At 56.3% G+C, this 24475-nt stretch overlaps 10 protein-coding genes across 10 annotated transcripts; 5 read left to right on the top strand and 5 right to left on the bottom strand.

The window, feature by feature from the left end:
• Positions 1 to 133: 133 nt before the first annotated feature.
• M421DRAFT_358546 (DEAD-domain-containing protein) lies at positions 134 to 3269 on the bottom strand. The gene is made up of 3 exons (XM_033589651.1): positions 3123 to 3269; positions 217 to 3074; positions 134 to 177 (listed from the first exon to the last, which is right to left on the bottom strand). The coding sequence occupies exon 2, from the start codon at positions 3034 to 3036 to the stop codon at positions 403 to 405; it is 2634 nt and encodes an 877-aa protein (XP_033451021.1). The 5' UTR covers positions 3037 to 3074; positions 3123 to 3269; the 3' UTR covers positions 134 to 177; positions 217 to 402.
• A 986-nt stretch (positions 3270 to 4255) lies between these two features.
• M421DRAFT_358508 (ribosome biogenesis protein ERB1) lies at positions 4256 to 7007 on the top strand. Its single transcript, XM_033589650.1, has 3 exons — positions 4256 to 4464; positions 4521 to 4545; positions 4616 to 7007. Exons 1-3 carry the CDS (start codon positions 4308 to 4310, stop codon positions 6723 to 6725), a joined length of 2292 nt encoding a protein of 763 aa, XP_033451020.1. The 5' UTR covers positions 4256 to 4307; the 3' UTR covers positions 6726 to 7007.
• Positions 7008 to 8012: 1005 nt separating this feature from the next.
• M421DRAFT_99373 (DNA replication complex GINS protein PSF1) lies at positions 8013 to 8768 on the bottom strand (the record flags this gene model as incomplete). The annotated part of the gene is made up of 3 exons (XM_033598747.1): positions 8013 to 8106; positions 8178 to 8695; positions 8742 to 8768. The coding sequence occupies 3 exons, from the start codon at positions 8766 to 8768 to the stop codon at positions 8013 to 8015; spliced, it is 639 nt and encodes a 212-aa protein (XP_033451019.1).
• Positions 8769 to 9066: 298 nt separating this feature from the next.
• M421DRAFT_418248 (uncharacterized protein) lies at positions 9067 to 11224 on the bottom strand. The gene is made up of 3 exons (XM_033591716.1): positions 10708 to 11224; positions 10604 to 10657; positions 9067 to 10555 (listed from the first exon to the last, which is right to left on the bottom strand). Exons 1-3 carry the CDS (start codon positions 10933 to 10935, stop codon positions 9296 to 9298), a joined length of 1542 nt encoding a protein of 513 aa, XP_033451018.1. The 5' UTR covers positions 10936 to 11224; the 3' UTR covers positions 9067 to 9295.
• Positions 11069 to 11514, top strand: M421DRAFT_358496 (uncharacterized protein). The gene has a single exon (XM_033589649.1). It carries the CDS (start codon positions 11202 to 11204, stop codon positions 11457 to 11459), a length of 258 nt encoding a protein of 85 aa, XP_033451017.1. The 5' UTR covers positions 11069 to 11201; the 3' UTR covers positions 11460 to 11514.
• Positions 11515 to 14876: 3362 nt separating this feature from the next.
• M421DRAFT_90594 (uncharacterized protein) lies at positions 14877 to 17300 on the top strand (the record flags this gene model as incomplete). Its single annotated transcript, XM_033597873.1, has 5 exons — positions 14877 to 15032; positions 15070 to 15259; positions 15294 to 15995; positions 16344 to 16930; positions 17274 to 17300. 5 exons carry the CDS (start codon positions 14877 to 14879, stop codon positions 17298 to 17300), a joined length of 1662 nt encoding a protein of 553 aa, XP_033451016.1.
• A 318-nt stretch (positions 17301 to 17618) lies between these two features.
• On the top strand, positions 17619 to 18164 carry M421DRAFT_358366 (uncharacterized protein). Its single transcript, XM_033589646.1, has one exon. The coding sequence runs from the start codon at positions 17730 to 17732 to the stop codon at positions 18129 to 18131; it is 402 nt and encodes a 133-aa protein (XP_033451015.1). The 5' UTR covers positions 17619 to 17729; the 3' UTR covers positions 18132 to 18164.
• Positions 18165 to 20455: 2291 nt separating this feature from the next.
• Positions 20456 to 21604, top strand: M421DRAFT_418246 (uncharacterized protein). The gene is made up of 2 exons (XM_033591715.1): positions 20456 to 20903; positions 20939 to 21604. The coding sequence occupies exons 1-2, from the start codon at positions 20545 to 20547 to the stop codon at positions 21393 to 21395; spliced, it is 816 nt and encodes a 271-aa protein (XP_033451014.1). The 5' UTR covers positions 20456 to 20544; the 3' UTR covers positions 21396 to 21604.
• An 84-nt stretch (positions 21605 to 21688) lies between these two features.
• M421DRAFT_358332 (uncharacterized protein) lies at positions 21689 to 22098 on the bottom strand. Its single transcript, XM_033589645.1, has one exon. The coding sequence runs from the start codon at positions 21986 to 21988 to the stop codon at positions 21743 to 21745; it is 246 nt and encodes an 81-aa protein (XP_033451013.1). The 5' UTR covers positions 21989 to 22098; the 3' UTR covers positions 21689 to 21742.
• On the bottom strand, positions 21814 to 24347 carry M421DRAFT_418245 (TPR-like protein). Its single transcript, XM_033591714.1, has one exon. It carries the CDS (start codon positions 24240 to 24242, stop codon positions 22209 to 22211), a length of 2034 nt encoding a protein of 677 aa, XP_033451012.1. The 5' UTR covers positions 24243 to 24347; the 3' UTR covers positions 21814 to 22208.
• Between the last annotated feature and the right edge of the window lie 128 nt (positions 24348 to 24475).

The raw sequence follows: 24475 nt of genomic DNA, 5'->3' as shown, positions 1-24475 counted from the left end.
ACGAGGCACATGGGCCTGTCGCAGAGTCGTGACGACGCGCATCTGGGACTGGGCGGTCGAGATCAACGGTATCGCGCGGGGGAGATCGGGGCGGGACTTACGACATGTGATTTTCTACACGCGCGTCTCTTGTCTCGAGGATGCATTGATTCCAGACTGATGCCACGCTTCGACGCCCTTCATCCATGCAGTGCCAAACGCCGTCCACGCTTCGACGCCCTTCGTCCACGCAGTGCCAAACGCCGTCCACGCTTCGACGCCGTTCATCCACGCAGTGCCAAATGCCGCCCACGCAGTGCCAAACGCCGCCCATGCAGTGCCAAACGCCGTCTGTGCAAACGCCCATGCTCGCGTAGTAAAAAAAAAAAAAAAAAAAAAAAAAAAGGCCATGGACAACAAGACTCAGACGACGTTGTAGCGGCCCGTGGGCCCGCGCACAGTAACGGCGTCCTCGGCGGCAATGGTGCCCTCGCGCAGGAGGCGGGTGAGTTCCATCATGGCCTGGGTGACGACGTTCTCGGTATCGCCCTCGACGAGGATGTACAGCTTGGGCAGGTCCGTCTCGCCGGGCTCCTTGCCGGGGGCGTAGAAGTTGCCCTTTGTGGTGATGGAGACGCCCGTGTTCTCGAGGATCTTGGCGACGTTTGTGCGGTTGGTCACGGCCCAGCGGGCCTTTTGCGGGAAGTCGTTGATCTCAATGGTGCTGTGGTACAGACCCGCGTCCGGGCCCTTGTTGTCAATGGGCTGGCCGGCGTGGATCATGCCCTTTTTGCTGAGGCGGCCGTCGACCTTGTTGGCGGCGGCGAGGGCGCGTTCTTTGGCCGACATGGGCTTGCCGCTCGCCGAGGCGTCCGGGCGCTCCGTCTTCTGGACGACAATCTTGGAGTTAAGGAGCTTCATCCAGGACGGCTGGTCGTCTTCGCTCTTTGCGGCGGCGGCGGCGGCGGCGGCGGCGTCGTTGGGCTTGACGATGCCCGGGCCGGCGACTTCGGGTTGCTTGAGCGCGGGGAGCTCGGGCTCTTCGTCCGAGTCGTCTTCGCCCTCGACCTTGTGCGCGCGCTTCTCGCGCTTCTTCTCGAGGGCGCGCGCCGCATCGAGACGGTCGAGGCCCTTTCCTCCAAAGCCGCCAAAGAACTTTTCGGTGCCCGCCTTGGCCCTTTCGAGGAACGAGTCGGCCATCTTCTGGACTCCGTCGGGAACGGCCGTGTCGCTTTCTTTGAGGGCCTTGACAATGTGGACGGCAAAGCGCTCTTGGCCGGGGTCCTCGAGGAGCGTGATGGCGGTGCCCTTGTTGCCGGCGCGGCCTGTGCGGCCGCAGCGGTGGACGTAGTCTTCCAGGTGAGTGGGGCAGTCAAAGTTGAAGACCATGGCCAGGCCCGGGACATCGAGACCGCGAGCAGCAACCGAGGTGGCGACGAGCACGGAGAGGACGCCCTGCTTGAAGTCGTTGATGGCCTCGTTGCGGTCCGTCTGGTCTTTTGCTCCGTGGATGGTGTTGACAGACATGTACTTTGCCTTGAAGAGCTTCGACAAAAGGTCTTCTGCCGTCTCCTGCTTCTCCGTGAAGATCAGCACCTGCGCGTTCTCGTCCTCGGCGAACAGCTGGCCGAGGTGCAGAAGCAGCTTGTTGATCTTCTTCTCGTACGAGGGCTGGACCAGCGAGATGACTTGGGTAATCTCGGGCGCCACCTTGCTGCGGCCGCCAATGATGACTTCGGCGGGCTTGTTGAGCGCCTTGCGCGCCAAGGCAGCCATGTTTTTGGGGAACGTGGCCGAGAAGAGGATCGTCTGGCGATCGGGCCGGACGTTTGCAAGAATCTTCATAACCTGCGGCTCAAAGCCCATGTCGAACATGCGGTCGGCCTCGTCGAGGATCACGTAGGTGATGCGCCGAAAGCTCAGGACCCGGCCCGAGTTGCTTTGCAGCAGGTCAATGAGCCGGCCAGGGGTGGCGCAGAGAACGTGGATGCCGCCGCGCTTGATCATGGCAATCTGGTCGGAGATGGGCTCTCCGCCGTAGGCGCACTCAATCTTGATGCCAGACGCCTTGAGGAACGGCTTCAGCTCGTTCTTGATCTGCAGAGACAGCTCGCGGGTGGGGGCTAGAATCAGGCCAATGGGGCCGTCAGACGACTTGAGCGGACGCTGGTCTAGAATGTGTCGAATCATGGGAATGCCAAAGCCAAGCGTCTTGCCAGAACCTGTCTTGGCGACGCCGATGAGATCACGACCCGACTCGGCAATGGGGATGGCTTGCGCTTGGATCGACGTGGGTCTGTCGTAGCGCACCTTCTGGAAGACGTCCATGGTGGCCTGGAGCAGACCCATCTGGGCCCACTTGGTGACGGGCCGCGGCACGTCGTCGGGCTTCACCTTGATGCCGTCCATTTCGTGCCGCAGGTCGGCGACCTCTTCGGGGGTCATGGCGGAGACTTCAGAGGGCTCCGTGTAGAAGTTCTTGCGGAACGGCTCGTACTCGACCTTGTTGTGGTCGATGACCGGGGCCTCCTTCTTCGCCTTCTTGCGCGCGCTCATGGCGAGAAGGTCTTCGGCCTCGACCGACGTCTGCTCGGGCTCGAGGTCGTCGTTGAACATGGCGGTGCCCTGGGGGGCTGAGCGGCTGGGCGCGGGCTCGGTGAGGCCGGCCATGAAGGCATCGAGCGCATCGACGTCGTCTTCTTGGGCATCTGCCGTCTCGTCAACGTCCATCCTGTCGGCCGCGCCGGCGGGGGCCGCGGCGGGGGCGTCTTCCATGGCGGCGTCGCCGGCGCCGGCAATGTCGGCGCGGCGCTTCTCGAGCTGGGCCTGCAGCTGGGCGTTGTTCTCCTCGTCGTCGCTGCCCATGTCGTCGAGGGCCGTCTCGTCCTCTTCCTCGGGGTCCGGCAGCGTGTCGGCGTCGTCGATGGGGGCAAAGGCGGGGAGCGCCTGGAACTTGCGCTTGCCCGTGTCGGTGTCGTCTTCGAGAAAGGCCTTCTTGGTGGTCGCCGTGGCGTCTGCGTCGGGCGCGTTCTTGGTCTTGAGGCCAAAGGCGCCCATGTTGGCGTTGCCTCTGGCCTGGTGGGCGACGGCCGGTTCTGCGCGCGTCAGCTGCTGGTCGTGCCACAGCCGGCTGCTCGACTCACTGGTCGTGACGGGCCTGCCGGCGGGCTTGGCTGCCAGCGGACGGGCCGCGGCCGACTCGTCGAGCTTGAAGGTCGACTTCTCGGGCTGCTTCTGCCTGAGCTTCTCAGCGGCGCTCTTCAGCGGGGCCTTGGGCTTGGCGGGCTCCTCGGTGCCCTCCCGCGTCGGCGTGGCCGCGACGGTGGGCGTCGAGGGGGCCGTGGCCGCGAGCTCGTCGGCGCCCCTGTCCTTGGCCAGACGGTCCCCGTTGAGCTTCTTCCACTCGGCGAGCTTGGCGGCGCGGGCGGCCTTTTTTTCCTCCTCCGGGTCCCTCTTGTCGGCGCGCGAGACGGGGCTCAGGCGGTCGGCGCGCGAGACGGAGCCCAGACGGTCGCCGCGCTTGCTGTCGGGTGCGGGCGTCGCCGTCGAGGAGCCCGGCCGGCGTGAGGTGGAGCGGCGGCGTCGGTCGTCGGGGGAGCGGCGATTGCGGCTGCGGCTGCGGCTCCTGTCGTCGCGTCTGTAGCGGTCCCCGCGGTCTCGGTCGCGCGACCGGTTCCGGCGCGCGGCCGGCGAGCGCGAGCGACGGCCGTCTCTGCGGTCATGGCGGCGGTCGCGGCGGTCGCGGCCTCCCCGATCGCGGTCTCTGTCGCGGTCCCGGTCTCTGTCGCGCGGGCGTTCGTCGCGGCGGCTGGTGCCCGAGTAGCGGTCGCTGTAGCGGTCCCGCGAGCGGTCTCTGTCGCGGCGGGGCGGCGAGTAGCGGCCGCGGTCGTGCCTTGATGAATCAGCTCGTGTCGCCATGGCGGCTCGCGGCGCGGTACTGTGAGGGTGTGGGTGCGGACGCGGCGGGCGGGCGGAATGGCTGCGTCGTCGCGTCAGGTCGGTGCAGCAAGCTCGGGGGGGCGAAAAGGCAGTCGGGGGGCGGAAAGGCAGTCTGGGGGACGAAAAGGCAGTCTGGGGGACGAAAAAGCAGTTTGGGGGACGACAAGGCAGTTTGGGGGACGGCAAGGCAGCTCGGGGGACGACAAGGCAGCTCGGGGAACGAAAAGACAGCTCGGGAATCAAAAGGCAGCTGCGGGTCGTGCGGTCGTGCGGTCGTGCCCTAGGCAGGGGTGGCAGCAAGTAGCGCGGTACGGTAGCGGACCCACCCAAAAAAGTTCTGGTGCTGGACAGCGAGCGCGCAGCACGACCAGACGGTTCCGCCGCCCAACATGTCAGTCAATCCGCGCAAGAGAAAGGTCGTCACCAAGGCGCCGCCGCCGCCGCCGGAGAGCGAGTCGGAGAACGAGCTGGGCGACGGGCTGCTCGACGGCATCCTGTCGCATTCCGAGGACGATTCCGAGGGCAGCGGGGAGGACGAGGAAGAGGATGGCACCGACGCCAGCAGCATCATCGAGGGGCTGTCGGACGAGGACGAGGAAGACGACGACGACGACGACGACAGCAACAGCAACAACAACAGCAACAACAACAGCAACAACAACAGCAACAACAGCAGCAACAACGACAGCAACAACAGCAACAACAACAACAGCAACAACGACGACGACATCCGCGAGCAGATGCGCAACCTCAAGACGTCCGACGGCCACCACACACACAATGGCGAGCTGGACGCCGACGACGAAACCCTCGAGCCAAACTACACTGTCCACACGGACGCCAACGGCAACACGCGCTACATGTACCACGAAATCGACCCCGTCTACGAGTCGGACGACTCGGACGCCGAGCAGACCAACACCATTGGCAACATTGACCTCAAGTACTACGACGAGTTCCCGCACATTGGCTACGACATCAACGGCAAGCGCATCATGCGTCCGGCCAAGGGCGACGCCCTCGACGCCCTGCTGGACAGCATCGACATCCCCAAGGGCTGGACCGGCCTGACGGACCCGGCCACCGGCCAGCCGCTGAACCTGACCGACGAGGAGCTGCGCGTGCTGCACAAGGTCGCCCGCAACGAGGTCATCGAGGACGGCTACGACCCGTACCCGGACATGATTGCCTACTTCTCCGGCGTCAACCAGGAGGTGATGCCGCTCAGCGCCGCCCCGGAGCCCAAGCGCCGCTTCGTGCCGTCCAAGCACGAGGCGAAGCGCGTCATGAAGATTGTCAAGGCGATCCGCGAGGGCCGCATCGCCCCGTACAGGCCGCCCGAGGAGACGGACGAGGCGGACCAGTTCACGTTTGACGTGTGGGCCGACGAGAAGCCGCGCGACGCGCACTCGATGCACCTCGCGGCCCCCAAGCTGCCGCCGCCGGGCTACGACGCCTCGTACCACCCGCCGCCCGAGTACCTGCCCGACAGGGCCGAGGCCGACGCCTGGCTCGACCAGGACGACGAGGACCGCGAGCGCGAGTTTCTGCCCAAGAACTACGAGGCCCTGCGCAAGGTGCCCGGCTACGACGCCTTCGTCAAGGAGCGCTTCGAGCGCAGCCTCGATCTCTACCTCGCGCCCCGCATCAGGCGCAACCGGCTGAACATTGACCCCGAGTCGCTCCTCCCCAAGCTGCCCGACCCCGAAGACCTGAAGCCCTTCCCGACCACGTGCGCGGCCATTCTGCGCGGCCCTCCTGGCCGCGTGCGCTCCGTCTCGGTCGACCCGCTGGGCGTCTTTGTCGCGTCCGGCGGCGACGACGGCTACGTGCGCGTGTGGGAGGTGCTGACGGGCCGCCAGCTGTGGAGCGCGCGCCTGTCGTCGGAGGAAGCCGTCGACGCCGTGTCGTGGCGGCCCGTGAGGGAGGCTTCGATCCTCGCCGCCGCCGCCGGCGAGCACGTCTACCTCGCCGTCCCCTTCTCGCTCCTCTCGCCCGACGTCGAGCAGCACAGCCGCGACATGCTGGACGCAGGGTGGGGCTACGCGTCGTCCAAGTCGCAGCCGACGCCCGCCGACGACGCGCCCAAGACCCCGCCAGGCGTCTGGTCGCGGCCCGAGCGCAGGCTCGAGAGCAAAGGCGTCCTGGTCCAGATCGAGGTCCGCAGCGCCGTCAAGACGCTCTCCTGGCACCGCCGCGGCGACTATTTGACCACCGTCTCGCCGCGCGGCCAGTCCTCGGCGGTCGCCATCCACACCGTCAGCAAGCACCTGACACAGCTGCCGTTCCGGCGCCTCAAAGGCATCGCGCAGACGGCGCACTTCCACCCCAGCAAGGCCATCTTCTTCGTCGCAACCCGCAACACGATCCGCTCCTACGACCTCGCCAAGCAGGAACTCGTCAAGATCCTGCAGCCCGGTGCAAAGTGGATCTCCTCGCTCGCCGTGCACCCCGGCGGCGACAACCTGCTCGTCGGCACCTACGACAAGCGCCTGCTGTGGCACGACCTCGATCTGTCCACCAAGCCCTACAAGACGCTGCGCTTCCACAGCGCTGCGATTCGCGACGTCGCCTTCCACCAGGGCGGCTACCCGCTGTTTGCCGACGCGAGCGACGACGGCTCGCTGCAGATTTTCCACGCCAACGTCGTGGGCGACCTGATGCAGAACGCGACCATTGTCCCGCTCAAGGTGCTCAGGGGGCACAGGGTCAGGCAGCGTCTGGGCGTCATGGGCGTCGAGTGGCATCCGCGCGAGCCGTGGTGTGTGAGCGCGGGCGCCGACGGGACGGTAAGGCTGTGGACGTAGACGTAGACGGCGCATGTCGAGGGGGGGTGGAGTCGTGTTACTCATGTACCAAATACCAACAGGCAAAGCAGTGCCTTGCCGGCGTCTAGGCGTACGCAGCACAATTCTCTACGGCAATATAATTCTCCAACGTCAAGACTGCACCCGACCTGACCTGACCCGACCTGATCCGACCTGATCTGACCCGACCTGATCTGACCCGACCTGACCTGACCCGACCTGACCTGACCCGACCTTAAAGACCCAGCACCAGATGCAAAAGACCCAGCACCAGATGCAAAAGACAACAACGCATGTCTTTGTTGCCAAGAAGCAAGCAAGCAGGCATACAAGACTGAGAGCAAGACTGGAAACGCTAGATTCGTGTACCTAGAGACACTCACCCACCGCACACCGTCAATCTGACAGCTTCGTACCAACTACAATCCCTCTTCGCCCAAACACACGCCAAGAAGCGGCAAACGTGTTTCTGGCCTGAGCTCGCTTGCGGCTATCAACAGGGATATCGTCATCCCCGATATGAGCGCCTCATCAACGCTCGTGTCGGCCCCTCGCAGCACTGCCTGTCCAGGAAGACCTCCAGGGATACCGAGACCCATTCTCGGACCGAGATGGTGGCGTTTGGCCTTCGATGCTCAGCGTCCCGGTGGGCAGTGGGCTCTACACCAACACACCGCCGTGTTGCTCAGACCATTTCTTGAAACATCGCGTCATCCGAGCAGAGAAGATTGGACGAGTCATTCTTGTGCTGACAGGCGTGAGCCGGCACAACCGCGACAGCCATTAGATTGTCCGCCAACTCATCGAGTGGTTTGGGACCGAGTGTCTGTATCCGTGCGTATCGTCATCTCGAGAGTATGCGCGTGGCTTCTCACCCGAGTTATCGGGCCATGTATACGCCCTGGACGGTGGCATTTCGTCCTTCAAGCTGGGGTACCTGCGTTCACCTTCTCCGTTCTATTGTGTCCTTGCTTGCTTTAGCTGAACCAGGCTTAGTTGGAAGCAGCGCATGCACCCTGCCACGGCGCCCAAAGGGGAAAGCCCTTGATCTTGGCTCAGGCTTCGAAAAGTGTCCGAGAAAGGCGGATCCTGAAGGAACTGGGGAGGACCTCGTGGAAACTCTTTGAAGTCTGCCTTGAGCGTAGATCATACAGAAGCGCCAGAAATAGTGCCTTGTGGCCTGATGTGGGTTGCCAAGACGTAAGATGTTGTTGATGGAAATGTGATGGTGCAAATGTGATGGTGCAAATGTGAGATCGTCGTCCACATTACCCACTTCGCAATGATTCAGCTCAGTCGCTGGAGATAGCCTTGCTGGATCAGTCTCTCGACATCCCCGTGGCGTACGTAGAATTGGCTGTTCTTGGTCAAAGTAATGGATCTGCGGTTGGTCAGCTTAAGATCCTAAGGCCAAAATGCGTCAGAAGACTGTCGCAACTATGCCAAACTTACCCGTATTCTGTCTGGATCTCACCGGCATCCTTCAACACTCGTACATCGATGAACAGGTCTTTGGGTGGCTCCAGACTCCCAGTCAGATCGATGTCTGTCCATTGACCTTTGTAGGCAGCCAGGAGATCACTATACTGTCGCACATACTCCTCCTCCTCAGGTGACAGACTGCTCTCTGCGCCTGCCGCACCGTCTTCTCCAGCACCACTGCCACTGGCTTTCTGGGTCTGTTGCTCGAGTACATCCACACCATTCCAGCAGTACTCTTCCAGCTTGTTACTTCGCACCTTGTGGTACGCCAGTAAGCACCGTTTGTTGCGGCGCATGCAGAGGTGGTTGACGAGTAAGGCGCATGCAGTCTCTGGCGAGGAGGCTGGGTTGAAGGAACCGGAGTACGGCGCGAGGAGCGAGGCTACATCTTTGTCCAGATCCCGTACCTCGCGCACCACAGATCTGATGAGCTCTGACTGGTATGGCGGCAGGTGTGGCAGTGCGAGTGTGCGTTTGGCGTTTTGGACCTGCAGTGTCAGTACGACAAGGGTGGGAGTGAATAGGCCTGCTCACCAGCTTGTTGGCCGTTTCGCCATACATGTTGGCTGAATGGACACTTTGCGATCTTCTGCTTCAAGTCTGTGCTGTCCAAGTTGTGAGATACGCAAGGCAGCGATTGTTTGTTGTCGTGACCCCGCCAGAATCTCGAGAGGCAGTCGCGTCCGCGACGCGAAGTCGTACCGGTAGGTGGGGCAGGCACGGCAGGGTCTTGCACTTGCCCCTTCAGCCGCAGCTGCAACCCTCTACACCACAGCCGCCAACGTCATCAATCCTGTCTTCTCTCTCTCCGACTCCCAGCTCTATAGCAGTCAACTTCGAAACGATATGCGAGGAATCATCAGTGACGTGTTTCATTCGGTCGCAATCGTTCTACGAGGACGCGAATTCTATGGCTAACATACAAAACAACAAATGGCGCCGCCGATGCATATAAAGATGTTTGGGTTTGGTCCATCAAAGCCGTGCTGAACCGAAAACCAACAGGGGGTATCCATCGTGCAACTCACAATCATGCGTATGCGGTCATATCTGTCAGAGAACATCATCGACGTCTCCCATCCGGTCTATCAATGCTCGCCCACCCACTTATCGAACTCGGACTCTTGATCAAACGAAGACATCGTTGGATCAGACTGCCACGAGGAGTTGTAGCTGTCGTGGTGGTGCTCGATCTCCAATAGCCTGTTGATCTCCTGCTGGCCGTACTTCTCATCCATCATGTTGGGATAGCCATTGCGGTAGTCCTGCTGGAGAGCAACAGGGTCTACTTCTGAGTGATGGCCACCATCGTACGCCAACAGCAATGGGTCAACTTGTCCCTCGTCAAAGGGTGTTGTGACCTGGGCTTGCAGCTGGTTCATCAAGTCGCTTGCGTCGCCACCAGGCAGGCCAAGCAGTTGGTTTGATGAGAACTGCAAAGCCTGTGCTGGCGCTGGATCCGCTCCTGGAACACCTACTCGGCGCATGCGAAGGTCTTCACTGTAGTGCGCACCCACATGCATGTTGGGAAATACCGCCGTTTGGTAGTACTGGTTGTACATGTCGTGGTGCATGGGCATTGGCATCGGTCGTCCTTCGTTGGTCATCTCCCAGGAGGACCGCATCATACCGTTGGCATTGGGTCCGTACGAACGCTCCAAGTACTCCGGTGGTGCGAGGTTGGGTGGATAGCTGATCGAGCGCTGGAACCGCTTCGCTTGCCTAGACCGCGCCCACTCGGCATCGTCAAGGTCGCTCGGCTCTTCATCCGACCACTCGTCCTTTCGCTTCCGCGGAGGTGCGACTGTCTTGCTGGGCGAGAACTTGTATGTTGGGTGGGCGTTCTGGTGGTTGATACGCTCAATCTTCGCGTAGTCGTTGAACCGGTCGCGAACCTCCGGTGGTTCCAGTGGCCAGCTCTCTCCTGCCACCGACGACACGACTTGGTGGTTGTTCTGCAAGCACCATGCCTTGGCGCGCTCTGCATAGGCCGATCGATAGAGCATGAAAGAGTTCATCGGCCGGGTGATGTAACCATTCCTCTTCTCGGCCTCCTTCCGCCTGACGTCTGCTGGTCGGTTGACCCACGCCTCCATATCCTTGACGGGAACCTGGTGCAGAGCATCGCTCAACATGCTCAAAGGTGCGGTCAGCTTGGGTGTCTTGGCCTTCTCGCCTTTGGTTGCCTTTGCCTTCCTGGCTCTTGGTGCTAGCTTTGCCTGAGGGCTGTCCTGTCTCCGAGGCGGACTCGCGGTTGCTTTTGATCGTACACTGCGAGAAGATCGTGTCGCATAGTCGTCGTCATTTGTTGACCTTGGAGTTGGCGGCGAGAAGACACCTTGACTATCCTACTACACGTTAATCATCGATGCAGCGTACCAGAAGACTTTACCTACCGGGCGACCATCGGTTTGGCTGGCGTGATAGTACCCCGGAGCACCATAGCTATCCTTGGATCTGGTCAACATTGTTGCCTGTACTGAGGTACAGCTGTACTTACATATTGCATTCCTAGACTGACTCGTTCTCCGGTGTGGCTTCCGACATGTGACGTACGCGAAGGGATCCCTTCGTGACCGACCACTCCAGGAACGCCATAGCTCACCTCCTCGTAGGGGTACCCGCGATCTGCGTTGTATTGCGCGACCCGATGCAGCCCCGACTGGAAATCTCCCACAAGTGTTGGTGGAGTGGGAGGGTGTCGCTGAATAAGAGTGTCGCCCCTCATGGCTGAAGTCCCAGTGCGCAACTAAGCCAAGACTGAAGAGGATGCCGGAACTTGCAATTTCGAAGATCAAAGAGTCGCAATATCTGGACTCAGAACGAAAATGATGGCGACAACAATGCGGCGCACAAGAAGAAGCAAGCCTGCAATGGTAGAATAGGAGTGAATCCAGCTCGAGGCTTGTGAGACTTGATGAGACAGATACTGGCTAAGGCAATAAATACAAGCCGGTGTGCTGCTGTTCACTGCCTGTGAGATACACGGCTTGGATGAAGATGTATCAGATATGTACTGGGACTGTGTTAGTTTTGGCACGGGCTGTATTGATATGTTCGGTTTGCTTGCGCAACCATGCATCAGACACGGCAGGGAACGCACCTCTTACGGATACCTGCTTGTCACGGGCCAGGACTTTGGGGCGCGCACACACAGTCGTTTGGACCTTTTTGCGATGCTGGGTTGCACGTAGACAAGTGGATTGTCTAAGGTTTGGTGTTTTGGCTCGGTCCTTTTTCGGTGAAGGATAGCTTGAGGACGCGTGAAGGCAAGTCGACTATGAGCAATTCTTTGTCCAGTGATCAGGTACCAGAAGGTATTTGTAGCGACTACTAAGCTTTGAAGTCAAATGCTCAGAGTTTAGAGGAGTCTATCCAGTCGTCTGAGAACGGACAAAGGACTTCCGGATTGAGGCTGGCGTCGTGAGCTTGCCACGTTGGGAACCTTGCGCTGCTTTTGGGTGGAAACATCACTGGCGATCGAGCGTTCATAAGGATGTGACACTTGGACCAGAGACCCACTCGTTTCGAAGTCGAAAATACCTGTTGCTGGTGGCTTGCAGTCGAAAACGGCTGCCAGCCCTTCGATAGCAGGAGCCATGGCTTGGACTAAACCCCACTTTGGCCGCCCTTCCTCTGAGGTCTCTCACCCTGCTAGTCTGGACAGGGCTGGCTAGTAGTGGCTTGCAGCAGTCATGTGCATCTGTCGCTCACGTAGTAAGCCACATGTTCTTCGGTACCCTCAGCCGTTGCTGCGGTTCCTTGGGGTAGGGATGTGCACCGCCAGATCCAAGACGATATTCCTCGCCAATGAACATACGCGAGGCTGGCATAACACCCTTGCTCGAAATCACTAATAGCAGATTCGCTCCGCGGCTCAATCAGAAGTTAATTTGGGTACCACTATTCGTTCACGATGACCCAACCGCGCTAGCCAGCAACAGGTACTTGCAGTCCTGCATGTCAGTTCCCTGAGACCTGCACGAAGTCGGCAAGATTGACCACGATCGATCCTTACCAACATCATTGACGTTAGGAGGAAACGATGATTTTAAATTAGTCCTCAATAATAAGCGCACGTTTTAGAAAGAGCGATCGCACCTTGCAATTTTGCTTCCATGGAGAACGTCTACAGAAACACCGCAAAGACCCATCATCGTCACCGGCAGCTGGGACGCACTACAGCTCAGTGGCGATTCTTGAGTCATTGTGATTAGAGGAAAATCTCGCTAACTTTCCCCCGATCACAACTCTGGGTCTGGTCAGTGTCTGTAGCTCTGAGTAGTCAGACTTCGGCAAGCCCGTTATGGTAGACTAGAGACTGGCAATGTCTTGCTACGGGCCCGCGGATCCGACGGACGTCAGAGCAGATGCTTTACACGACGCATGCAGCGAGGTTCGGTTGCTGCCGGTCGATCGATTCGACTTGCGTGTGGTGTTTCTTCTTGCCGTGGAATGCACGCCATTACCCGCTGAGGTTGACAACCAAACACAGGTCCACCCTGTGTAACCAAGTTTAACCTCTCCTCAAAGAATATGAACGATTGGATCAAACAAGCGAGCACTGTTTTGACATGATATCCCCTGCATTGTTTATCCTGAGTCTTTGACTCCAGGGTTTGTAGCGTTTGGCGTGGAAAGCACGTTGACCGGACGCCTCAGCCTGGGGTCAAACGTCTGACATGCAGCTCCTCTCTGGTACCTCAGGATCTCCCTTCAACCTGGAAGGCTTGGGCTAAGAGTAGCTTGCACGGTGCAAGCCTACGGTGGGCACTGCAAGAGTGGACCAGGTGGTCCATATCCATGTGCGCAGAGCGGTTCAACATTCACGACATGTCACTGTCTGTGCGATCGAAGATATCACGTTCTCATCCCCTGCAGTCACAGAGCCGAGTTCTATACTGCTGATTCTGGGAGGTCCTCCGTAGCTCTCCCTTGGCTCGGTTGCACGGTATTGTGATTACCAATATCCCAGTACCATGATACCTCACAGGAGCTGGCCCACCAAAATTTGGGGAGGACTCGCTGTGTTAATCTTGGCATCCATCGGTATCGAAATCGTCCACGCCTCGTACAGACGCTTATCTTTGGCGTGGTCAGCAAGATAGGCGAGTTGATCTTGTCGAGAAGCTCGCCATCCCGCTCCACGCGCATCACGCGTATGGATTCGATATTAGCTCTGAACTGTTGCGGGGGGGGAAGGGAACGGTTAGACGACATACCCCACATCGGCGACTCTTTCGACCATGGAACGGCGACCTGGCTCGGACTTGCCGTGTGTCGATGTCATAGGGACAAGACCAGCATCGTCACCGTCATGAGTAGCAACCATGGTCAACACCTTCGACTTCTGTACGAAATTGTGCATCGTGATGAGTTCTAGCAGCCGCGAATTCAGTCTCATCAGCGACATGCGACATGCGACATGTGACATCTGGGCAACCTCATCGCTGCCTTCGCGGTACGGTACGCTACTCGGTGGGCGCGCAGTAGCACAACGGTCAATCTTGGACCGTGCGATACTCCCGCCGATTTCAATCAAAATTGCCATAGACTGCAAACCAGTGGGCTCAACAACTAATGCAAGCATGATCTGATGTTCCAGAGAAATTTTGGTACCTACAGATTTGCTGATCGTGCCAACTTGACACCACAGTTCTAGTTAACACAACACTACTACGGCTGATCTCACAAACAGTACGTACGGCAGCTGAGCTTAGGGCTTACAATCTTCAGTGTGGTATTTGAGAAACTGTCGACGAGTCACAGGTGACTGTCTTCGCAATGCTTGACAAATTGGGCAAGGCGCACCCGCGCTACCGATCAGCGACTGCGAGCTTCCATCATGATGTACTCGATGGTGGGGTAATTGAGGATTAACTTTTCACAGAGTATGCTTTTGAGGTCTGCTGTGAATCGAAGCTGAGGACTTGAAGTAGACAGCAAACGCGCAGTGCTGATACACTCGCCGATCGCTGTGTTGTGCTTTCAGATCGCGGCACACTATCCTCCCGGTCTGTCACCCGTTATTGAGCGCAAATGGAATTATTTACACAGAGCGGCAGCGTAAGATCGAGCAATCGTTCCACAACATCCCGATAGCTTCTGCGTAGAACACGCGCCCATCTGCGAGTCATCCTGTCGTACGTACCGCTAACCTCTTTTGTTATCGCTGCAAGCTTACCTCAAGTGCCTCAACCCCATACCCCAGAGCCTCACAACGCCATGATCAATCGCAGGGACTGTGGCTTGAAGTCCTATTATTTCCATTGTCCTCCCACCTGGCATGCGGTGCCCCTTCCTGCCCGTTAACAATGATACTTCCGTCCTAAAGCAGCACCTTTCCTTTAGTCCGCAAATAGCTAGTCTCAGAGCACAACCCACGCTGTAGGATTGCACAGCATTTGCCTAATCGAGAAGTACACAACATGGCCGCAAGCATCAACATCTCAGATGCCTTTGAAACAGAATCGGTCCTTTTGCTCGCGACGCATATACATAGCTTGCGTCCCTCGAATAGCATTGTAGGCCTTGAAACATTAGCTATGAACGCAAACATACGTGTCTTGGTCCTCAATCGACGAAGCAGTACCTCAGGAAGCATGTGAATGAAAGATATGTACAAAGAACCAGTCCTGGGGGTTAAGGCGAGCATGTGAAGGGAGGACAATGAGTATAGAGAGGTGGTCTGGGCGTAGAGAGGCTTTGTCCGGGTACTCGGCATTTCGAGGGCGAGAGGGGCTTTGTCCTGCCGGAGAGGCGTTGGATGTGGCTCATACGCAGATGGTGCGACATAAGAACAACGGACGCCGGTATTTGGGAATAGTGGGACGACGTTGCTACGATCTGAATGGCGTAGTAGTACCAAGGTCACCGAGCGCAAGAATGCTACCGCACAGTCCAGAGTCCCGGCCACACGCGGTATCACCCTTGCAACCTCATGTTTGAATCGAGCCATCATGAACGAAAATACGATGCAAACAGACCAGCCTCAGTCACTGCCAGCACGCTCTTCATCCGGAAGTCCCTGTACAGAATAGTACCCGAAGACCGTGAGTACTGTTGACGACAGCGACATGATCGCAGAAGATAGAGTGCGATCAGACGAAACTCGGTCACGAGCAGCCAACCATTGGAACAGCGACGGAGGTGGTGTGCTAGGACTCACGACCGCAATTAGCACCGACTATCGAGGCGACCCAGCATCGGATGCTTACTCGATCAAGTGTCGAAAGTCAATGGAGCATTATTCTGGGGAGTATACCGTCATGCAGAATGATACTCGGGACAGCAGTCGAGATATTCATGCTGTTATGCCAGAGAGATCCATCACACCCACTCCAACTAAGCGCCCACCGCTTAGCCGATCTGCATCGGGGTTCACCAACCCTACGAAAGCGTCTCTTGAAGACAGACCGACGATTTCGCCATCTGCCAATTCACATTGGAGACCAGCCGGTCCTCCATCAGCATCCAGACTAGGCAGTGCGCATCACAGCGATGGTCATGTCTCTACAAGTCGGGCAAACAGTCGGAGCAGCGAGAAACCCAGTCGCAGCGTGATTCTTCCCATTTGCCATTTTGAATACTCGAGGAGATCCTTGTTGCATTCAGAGTATGAAATGTCGGAGAATGTAACGTTGTCTGAGATAAGAGAACATTCAGACTGCGGCGGTGTCGCAGTTGCTTTCGGCCCCAAGAGTGCCGACTTGTCTCCTAAGTTTAGTGACACTCCCCCAAGCGCACATCCCACAGATAGGGACATGCAAGATCTTTACGGAGATACTAGTGAGCCAACATACGACGGTCCCCTAAAACGGGAGAAGCATCTGAACCATGAGCTTCAGCTAGTAGACGCAAACCGTTGCCGTTGTCGCGTAGAGCTAAACCACTTAATTAATGACGTGGATTATCTCTGCAGTGCCTAGTCAAATGCATATGCAGCTGCAGAAGTGAATTTCGAAGGAGTGAAGAACTTCCATTCCTCGTAACCAACACTGACGTAGATCCAAACAGCAGGGCTGCTGCACATCTGGAGTTGAAAGTCAACGAGCTTTGTCGCTGGAGGTCAATAACAGCAAGCTTGAGGACTTCGCGAAGAAGACCGGGGAACTGCCACCTACTGGGCTCAAGTAGCACTGAGACTAAGCGGTGGCAATCCGGTCGATGACACAGATGCGCAACACAACTCTGTCAATTGGCGAGTTCTACACGAAAAGGAACTTCGCCGTTTTAAAGCGCTCGAAGAGCAGTACAAGAGCTTCAAGGCTGACGCGAGGCGCATGTACCAACCAGACCTGGAGCTTATGCATCGAGAATGCCAGGCAGAGTTTATCATAACTCAAGATCACGTCTCAGTCTGCGAGGAAGCGATCAAACAGGTGAAGGACGAAGCACTCTCGTGGAAGAAAGAGGCCATGCAGCTGAAAGACGAACTTGCACGCCGCGAAGCACAGTGCTATGAGCAACAAGCGATCTACAATATGGGGCTGACGAATACCTTCGAGGGCAGCAACGCCGGCAAGAGCGATGAGAAGACGCCTGTTCGACAAAATCTAGAACATTCGCGAAAGGTGGAGTGCCTACCCAGAACTAGGTTACTTATCAAATCACCTGAATTTGAAAGGATCGCACGCGATTCTGGCAAAGGTGTCGAGGAGCTCGAGGAACGTCTAAAAAAGCAGAGGGAGGCAGATGATGCAATAGAGATGCTGAAGGACAGGGTACGTCAGTTGAGATTGCAAGACCTAGGCCTGTACCGGTAGCGGATCCAAAATCAAAAGTCACCATTGATCAGGGTTGGTTCGCAAGATGGGGAGGGTGTAAATATCTCGACAGGCTGGCGGGAGACGAGCGAGAGATTTCAAAGCGGTTTTGAGCCCTGACGAGATATACCCTTAAAGTTGGAACGCCTTTGAAAATTTTCTGAACATACAAGGTTATATATCCTTTGGTTTGAACTGTACACGAAGCCAGAACGTTGTGTGGCAAGTAACGGCGACGATGTGCAACTTCCTTTTTGACTCCGAGTTGTGGAAACATCGCGTATAACTTTGCATATGCAAGATTTGTGACCTTCGCGCCTGTCTCTAGCTCCGCCCATCTCGTTGTTGCTGTCGTATTGGCCCTACCGTATAAGGCGCAATCAAAGCGTCGTCGAGCAAATACCAGATCACCTTCAGCCTGCCCAGCAACCTCAGCTGACATGCACCACCGAGCCATTAAAGGGCCTGCTATTCAGATTTCCTCGTCCTGAGATACCGAGTACTATACACCTGGCTTAGCTTCCTGCGTCCGCATGATGCCTTCATAAGCCCGGAGCTGACTAATGGACAGTACCTAGTGCCTTCTTACCGATCAAAATGTCATACATTAACCGGCCATCGTCTTATTCAGAATCAATCATGGGTCAAATGAGCGCTTCAGTCTTCCATTCGATATGTTCTGGCAGCAAAATTTATTTCAGGCGCATTACGCCATATTTTATGCGCCTAGTACCGGTACCGGTAACGTCGACTGTGCATGCAAATTGACAGGCTAATTCGTGGCAATCCTTCCCGGTATCGGACACTTCCTGAAGGTCCGCATATGACCTTTTGGGCATGGGGTATTGTACTAATGGTCACATGTGGACCGACCGCAAAAACGGCAGGATGCGGGTGTGCAACAGCTGACGCGCCTGGTGGCCCAGAAGCAAGCGCACCCTTACCTTTCAGTGCAGCCTTTCGCTTTAAACGCGTAAACAAAGGAAGACGCTCTCTCCCAGAGACTAGCCAAAGTTCAGAAGACAAGGCTCAAGTCAAACTCTTTTCTGAGTATGATATTGTTCGCGAATCTCACGACCTTCCATCCCCATTTCGATGGGTCAATCGAGCGTTGTTGAGAGATTTGCGAATGGATCCGATTGAGGCAGCGAGCGGGTAGAGTATGACAAAGCGATTGTTCGGTCCATCCTCGTCCAAGACGACAATAAGAAAGTGCGAGAGCACTTCAAGGACGGTATAAGCGACGTGTGCAACATTCTTGGTGCCAATGGTAGTGGGTCGAGAATCCACTTGCAACTCGGCGCAAGGGACCTTGTGCCCCTGAACACACACTTTAGCTTTGTCTCGAGAGAAGACTTGCATCGTTCGTGACAAGGTCATATTGTCGTTCCTGAGGACAATGTAAGTTTCCACCACGCACCATAGCCGCTCAGCAGTGGCAGCCCTGATGTGAACGATCCAAGTCAGTTTAACAAACGTAATGGCACCATCAAGCGCGACGAAGGTTCAGCGATCTTTTACTGGGAGATCCACTTTGCACGTACAGAGATACCTAACGTCATCCCCGATAGGCATCGATTCGTGTTCGACCGACAACAAGACACGTGGATGGGGCTGGGCGAAAGGACTGCAGGAATCGAGTCGGATCGGGAGCGAAGACAGTAATGCGAGTGTCGAGACCATGCAACTCCGCGCTTTCAGCTCGTTGAAAAATGGCTGGCGAGAAGAGCTGAGTCCGGGAGCAGTTGGGCAAGCGCACAACGACGACGTGGGTTGCTTGCCTGTCTGGCTCTTGGGCGACACGGTGCATGATATGCAACCGAAGCAGTAGGTATGTGTTCATCATCGCCCCTTTCCCCCCGCGTCATCATCGCCTTTGACTTCACACCGCCCCGAAATGAAGCCTTCACGATGTGCTAACAGCTCACCACAGTGGTGAGAGTGGTAAACAATCCTTGTGCGACACGGCTGATCTTCTTTCTGAGATCCTTGTCATCGGCGACATCGTACGGTCGCTGGAAGACGTAATCACTCTTACCGAAGCACATATCGAACAAGCTTGTCGACGGTATGGGTAAATGACATTGATGATTGACCGCGCGTTCGCAAGAGCGGCGGAACATCGTTCTCATATCTGGACTCCGATGGTTTGCTGGGTATATTTGAAAAATTGAGCAGCTGGGATGTATTTCGTTTCATAACAGTGGTCTATCGCGCATGTGGATTCAGGTGATGGTTGTGACACCGCTGATTTGGGGGGCGGATCTCTATGATTGGAGTCGGACGCACTAGTAAGGCAGAACAAAGCTGAACTTCTACCTAGAGCCTACCTAGACTTCGTTCAGTTTACCAGGGCATATTCAAAAACGCACTTAGATCATGTCGACATCGGTTTGCATGAGCTGAGCCAATGCTATGAGCCACATTGCGTGTCTTGCACAGGCCTCTGATGCCGAAAGCCTTGACCCTGTTTAGAAAGTTGCAACTTCAAAGGACTCACGTGCGTTTCTATGCTGCAGAGTCCGATCAGGCGATTCTTTGCTCCTGCTCAAGTTTCGATTGTTGCAGTAAAATTTGCCGAGCTCTTCCAAATGCGTTCCTTGCCAAAGCTACGCAAAAAGAATCCACAATTCACAGCATAAATTTCGTTTTCGAATGCGTTTGTGACTGTACATATCATACCATCCTGCTTCTTGACTTTGTGCCCAACTGTTCTCTGAGCAGAATTTCGATACAATTTGTGATGCTTGCATCCTGTCTAGCACTGAGAGCGGAGTTTTCGGCACCTTCCAGCTTAGCATTTCCAAATGCAAGTAACATCTTGATCGAAAGATCACTGGCAGGGGTACCCCAAAGCTTGTCCGCGTCCCGGCACTTGACATCCTTTAGCCTTTACTATTTAGGGCAGCTACAGTGGCTGAGGGACACATCCGCAACTTTGGGCTATACCTATTTGTCTTATAACTGTCACAAAAAGTCGGGATCTTACGTGGACCTGTCCCGGAAACCACCCTCGCGGTTCCCAAACGGGCGAGTTTCGTCGGGATTGTCACGTGGGACGCGTGGACAATTACTCACCTATGTATACAAAAGAGTTTCACGCCAAAAAGCCTCCCACTATCGCTGCACGGATACCAAAACGGTACCTGCTGCTATATCGTACATCCAAATTCGGTGAGAGCACGGCTGCGCCCATTTCATGCCCTGATTCTCTCAAAATGTCAATGCGTGCAAAGCCGCGACAACATTGGTGCAAGCCACAGCGCCGTTGACCCCACTACGACATGGCCGAGATGCCTCACATCGTCAGTTGTTGCGTGGAGAAGACTTCGTCAGCTCGTACCGGATGGAAACTAGGTATACGGACTGTCGTTATTGTCAATGCGCCAGCAGGACTTCAAGATGGAACCGAAGGTAATGGATACAGGTATATAACACGAGCAGTTCCTCAGGTAAATATTCGTCATCCAGCTTCCATCATCACTGCTTCTCTCATCTCTTCCAACACTTCCATCATCTCTACCACACTCGCTTAAGAATCACTTTCGTTCAATCCTTCACCAACCCTCAAGATGTACTTCTCCACCGCCGTCATTGCTGCCTTCGCTGCCACCTATGTCTCTGCATCTCCTCTGATGGTCCGCGATAACGTCTGCGGTACCACTCCTGCTGGCAGCAACGCCAACAACCAGCCCATCTCGCAGCCCTCCGGCATCCAGACCTCTGCTGCTTGCCAGGCTCAGTGCGAGGCCGACAACTCCTGCCAGTCTTTCACATTCGGCATGATTGACAACACTATCCAGTGCAAGCTCTACAGCTGTGCTGCATCGGCTGTTCCAAGCCAGTCCAGCGCCAACCTTGTAGTCTACGACAAGGCTTGCACAGCCGTGCCCAGCGTCGTACCCACCTCCAGCAACCCCACTGGCAAGAAGGCCGACGACAGCCAGACCAACGACAGCCAGACCAACGACAGCCAGACCAACGACAGCCAGACCAACGACAGCCAGACCAACGACAGCCAGACCAACGACAGCCAGACCAACGACAACCAGACCCCGACCAACTCAAACCCCAGTTCCCAGACCTCCCAGCAGGGGGCTCAGGATGGCACACAGAAGCAGTCATCCACCAACCCCAAGGCGCAGTATGCTCAGAAGCAGTCCTCCCCGACTGGTACCCAGACCTGCGGCACTCAGCCCTCGGCCTCAACCAACAACCAGCCCATCAGCACTCCTTCCGCCACCTCCGAGGCAGCATGCAAGGCTCAGTGCCAGACCAACAACTCCTGCAAGTCCTTCACCTTTGGCACAGTCAACAACGCTGTCATCTGCAAGCTTTACGCCGTGGCTGCCGCCCAGGTCCCTGCGCCCAGCAACTCTGCTCAGAAGAACGCGCTCAAGGCTTACGACGTTGGTTGCTCTAACTAAGCGCCTACGTCCGATTGTCGAGCTTCGATGGAAGATTTGGCTGGGGTAGTGGACGCGCTGCTCGAACGCGCTGGACTCCTGTGACAATGGTGTATGGATCAGTACACGGCAGGTACATTTTGTTTTTCCTTTCGGTTAATCACGCTCGTTTTGTTCTAGATGATATGGTGTTGCCTGTAGAGTTTAGCATCAATGCAAGTTTGGTACCAATTCTCCTTCTTTGACCGCTGTGACATGTACGCTGCTCTCTATCTGATTGGTCGTTCGCCAGCTACTGCATGTCTTCTGTCGCTGCTCAGTGTCGGTTACCTGAGAGGTTTCAGGCGTAATGATTGACTGCCATTCATGATTCTGCGAAGAGGGCGACTGCAGGAAGAGAAGCAAACGAATTGATCAGGTAGAGCTCATGCAGGCATACTAACGGACGTATGTAATTTGACGTCCTAACAGCTGCGCTGTGTAAATTATCGTCCGGATAATGGTAAGTGGTCATAGACTTTTGGTTCAGGGTCCTGGCCACGTCAGAAGCGTCACAAGTGCCAGATCTACAACTCTCAAACTCAGCCTTTCCCATCCGCTGCTGCCACATTTCGGTTTCAGTACATCGGGCACTCTTGTCGTTGGTTGGTCAGATCGACGTTGTGACAAAGTTCTGCTTGTGTGTGATCGTCGCCATGGGTCTTACAGCCCTGTCCTTGCTCGATGCACAGACTCTCGCCTCGTGATCATGGCAACAGGAACAGACCAGAGACGGTCTGGCGCGAATAGTGACCATCGTAGTATACATTCAGATTTTACAAGTGACCTCCCTATGCACCATTTTCGGCTTCCTTCGCCGCCTTCGCCGCCTTCCACTTCGCCGCATTGGCCATGAGCCTTGCCAATTTCGCGGCGCTCTCGTCGTCGGCAGGGAAGATGTAGTCGACATACTCCTCGAAGCTGTCGTCGTCAAGCTTTCTCCTCTTCTTGACCTTCCGGGGCATCTGCTTATCGATCTTCTCCTGATCCTCGGGGCTACCATAAATAGCCTCAAAGCTCTTCCAAGCATTGAGCAGAGCCACTCTGTCTTCCTTGAGATCCTTGTCCTTCATGCGCTTATGAGCACGTTCGAACACAGCGCGAGCACGCGCCTTCGCTGCGTCGCTGACAGGCTTGTCCTCATCGTCGTTCTCCTCGGCTCCCGGGTCGGGAACACCGATCTCGAGCTGGGCCCATGATGTCCAGACCTTGACGTGGTCTGTCTTCTCGAGCAGACGCTCGTACAGCGCGCGCGTGCGCTCATACTCGCCCTCGCCTTCTTCAAAATCGATGTATGCTTTCCAGAGCAGCTCCGGCATGTCGAGTTGTGGCTCTTCAACAGCAAGTTCGAAGATGGCGCGTGCGCGCTCGAGGTCATCAAGACCGCGCTCAAGTTCTGCGAATTTGATCCAAGTTTGTGTGTTCGACCCGTTGAACTCGATGTACTTTGTGTAGAGCTGACGACAGCGTGTGAACTCGAATAGCTTCATTTCCAGCTCAACGTACCCCTTGAAGAGCTTGTCTTTGGGGCACATGCCGATTGCCTGGCCGAGAAGCTTCCGTGCTGCTGTGAGCTGAGATTGACGAACTTCGAAGTGGGCAAACATCAGCCACAGCTTGGCGAAAGTGAAGCGCTTGTGTGGTATCAACCTTATGCACTCCTGATAAATCTGGCGTGTGCGGTCGATATCCTTTGTGATTGATTCCTCGTAAACAGCGTAGAACAACCAAAGATAGATGTATCTTCGCCAGTGTCGCTTCTCTTGTGTAGGCGGTATTTGTGCAATCGCTCGTTCGTAAATATCTCGCACACGGTCGGTGTTGCCTGACGTCTCTTCCAGGCGTGCAAAATCTATCCAGGCATCGTAGTTCTTGGAGTTCTCTTTGATCTGCTCCTCGTAGTGCACTCTTCGTTTCGACAGAACCACATCTTCGATACCATCTCGGTCGCCATACTGTTTTTCGAAAGTAGTGAAAGCCTTGTGAAGGTTGACTGATTTCGAGCGCGGCATGCGGTCCAGCGCGAACTTGTAGATAGCTCTTGCGCGCTCTGTCTCCTTCAATCGGGCCTCAAACTTGGCGTACGACATGAACAGCTTCTCGTCCATGAACTCATCGCCAAGTGTCTCCACCGCTGTACCGTATACATCTCGTACCAGATCGCTGGTGCCGTTTTCTTCCTCGAACTTGGCCCACTTGATCCAGTTCTTCGGTTCAGGATGTACGACGGTGAAGCGCTCGAAGATTGCCCTGGCTCGTTCGAATTCCCCGTGCCTCTTTTCCAGCTTGATATACGACGACCATGCAGATTCCTCAGGCTCCCACTGCATCCAGCGCTCGAATACAGAGCGAGCACCATCGATGTTGCCGAGGGTCTCTTCCATGTAAACATATTTGTACCAGAGCTTGTCAACACGTGGGAGGAGGGTAACGGCCCGGTCGAGAACGTTACGGGCATGATTGATGTTGCGGTGCTTCATTTCAGACTCGATGTACCGGAGCCACAATGCCACCGATGTGCTGTCAACGTCCAGTGCACGCTCAAAAATGGATCGGGCACGTCTAAATTCTTTCTGTTCAAGTTCCCAAGAGGCATAGCGCATCCAGTTGTTCATGTTGATCCTGTTGCGGCGGACGTAATCCTCGAACTCTTTCCTCTTGCGTCCCTGGAACTCATGCAGCTCCTCCATATCCGCGAAGCGCTGTGTGGGCGCCTTGAGCTTCTCATCCTGGCGGTCGACTGCCTCGCGTAGCAGCTGTTCGGCGCTGATCTGGATGGGCGCGGCCGCCTTATTTTTGACGCGTGGTGGTCCTCGGGCCTCCATGATTGCGGTCGTGCACGTGAACTCAAGGTGTGAGACGGAATGCGGATCGCGCTGCCCAGCTGGTGGGAGCGTAATACGTCACGTATGACTGTTGGCCGAAGTTGGTGATGAGGGCTGCCGTCGTGAAGAGCATGGAAATTCAGAGGCATCAGGAGCACGTGCCCACACTAGCGTCACTTCCGCGGTGATTTCTTAGCTATGATGCGCGCCATCTCACTTTACAAGCCTACCAC

This window comes from Didymella exigua, assembly GCF_010094145.1.
Source record: "Didymella exigua CBS 183.55 unplaced genomic scaffold M421scaffold_7, whole genome shotgun sequence".
Lineage (NCBI taxonomy): Eukaryota > Fungi > Ascomycota > Dothideomycetes > Pleosporales > Didymellaceae > Didymella > Didymella exigua.
This window is presented reverse-complemented; position numbering and strand designations above follow the sequence as displayed.

What these genes read in the sequence shown, in the direction of transcription:
- M421DRAFT_418248 (XM_033591716.1), bottom strand. Translation starts at nt 10,935, where the DNA reads ATGAGGGGCGACACTCTTATTCAGCGACACCCTCCCACTCCACCAACA. An exon ending in TCAGTCTAGGAATGCAATAT is followed by an intron (nt 10,658 to 10,707) that starts GTAAGTACAGCT and finishes ACCAGATCCAAG; the next exon opens with GATAGCTATGGTGCTCCGGG. An exon ending in GCCAAACCGATGGTCGCCCG is followed by an intron (nt 10,556 to 10,603) that starts GTAGGTAAAGTC and finishes AACGTGTAGTAG; the next exon opens with GATAGTCAAGGTGTCTTCTC.
- M421DRAFT_358366 (XM_033589646.1), top strand. Translation starts at nt 17,730, where the DNA reads ATGCAAATTGACAGGCTAATTCGTGGCAATCCTTCCCGGTATCGGACA.
- M421DRAFT_418245 (XM_033591714.1), bottom strand. Translation starts at nt 24,242, where the DNA reads ATGGAGGCCCGAGGACCACCACGCGTCAAAAATAAGGCGGCCGCGCCC.
- M421DRAFT_358496 (XM_033589649.1), top strand. Translation starts at nt 11,202, where the DNA reads ATGAAGATGTATCAGATATGTACTGGGACTGTGTTAGTTTTGGCACGG.
- M421DRAFT_358332 (XM_033589645.1), bottom strand. Translation starts at nt 21,988, where the DNA reads ATGTGGCAGCAGCGGATGGGAAAGGCTGAGTTTGAGAGTTGTAGATCT.
- M421DRAFT_358508 (XM_033589650.1), top strand. Translation starts at nt 4,308, where the DNA reads ATGTCAGTCAATCCGCGCAAGAGAAAGGTCGTCACCAAGGCGCCGCCG. An exon ending in CGGGGAGGACGAGGAAGAGG is followed by an intron (nt 4,465 to 4,520) that starts ATGGCACCGACG and finishes GACGAGGAAGAC; the next exon opens with GACGACGACGACGACGACAG. An exon ending in CGACGACGACGACAGCAACA is followed by an intron (nt 4,546 to 4,615) that starts GCAACAACAACA and finishes CAGCAACAACAG; the next exon opens with CAACAACAACAACAGCAACA.
- M421DRAFT_358546 (XM_033589651.1), bottom strand. Translation starts at nt 3,036, where the DNA reads ATGGGCGCCTTTGGCCTCAAGACCAAGAACGCGCCCGACGCAGACGCC.
- M421DRAFT_418246 (XM_033591715.1), top strand. Translation starts at nt 20,545, where the DNA reads ATGTACTTCTCCACCGCCGTCATTGCTGCCTTCGCTGCCACCTATGTC. An exon ending in AGCAACCCCACTGGCAAGAA is followed by an intron (nt 20,904 to 20,938) that starts GGCCGACGACAG and finishes ACAGCCAGACCA; the next exon opens with ACGACAGCCAGACCAACGAC.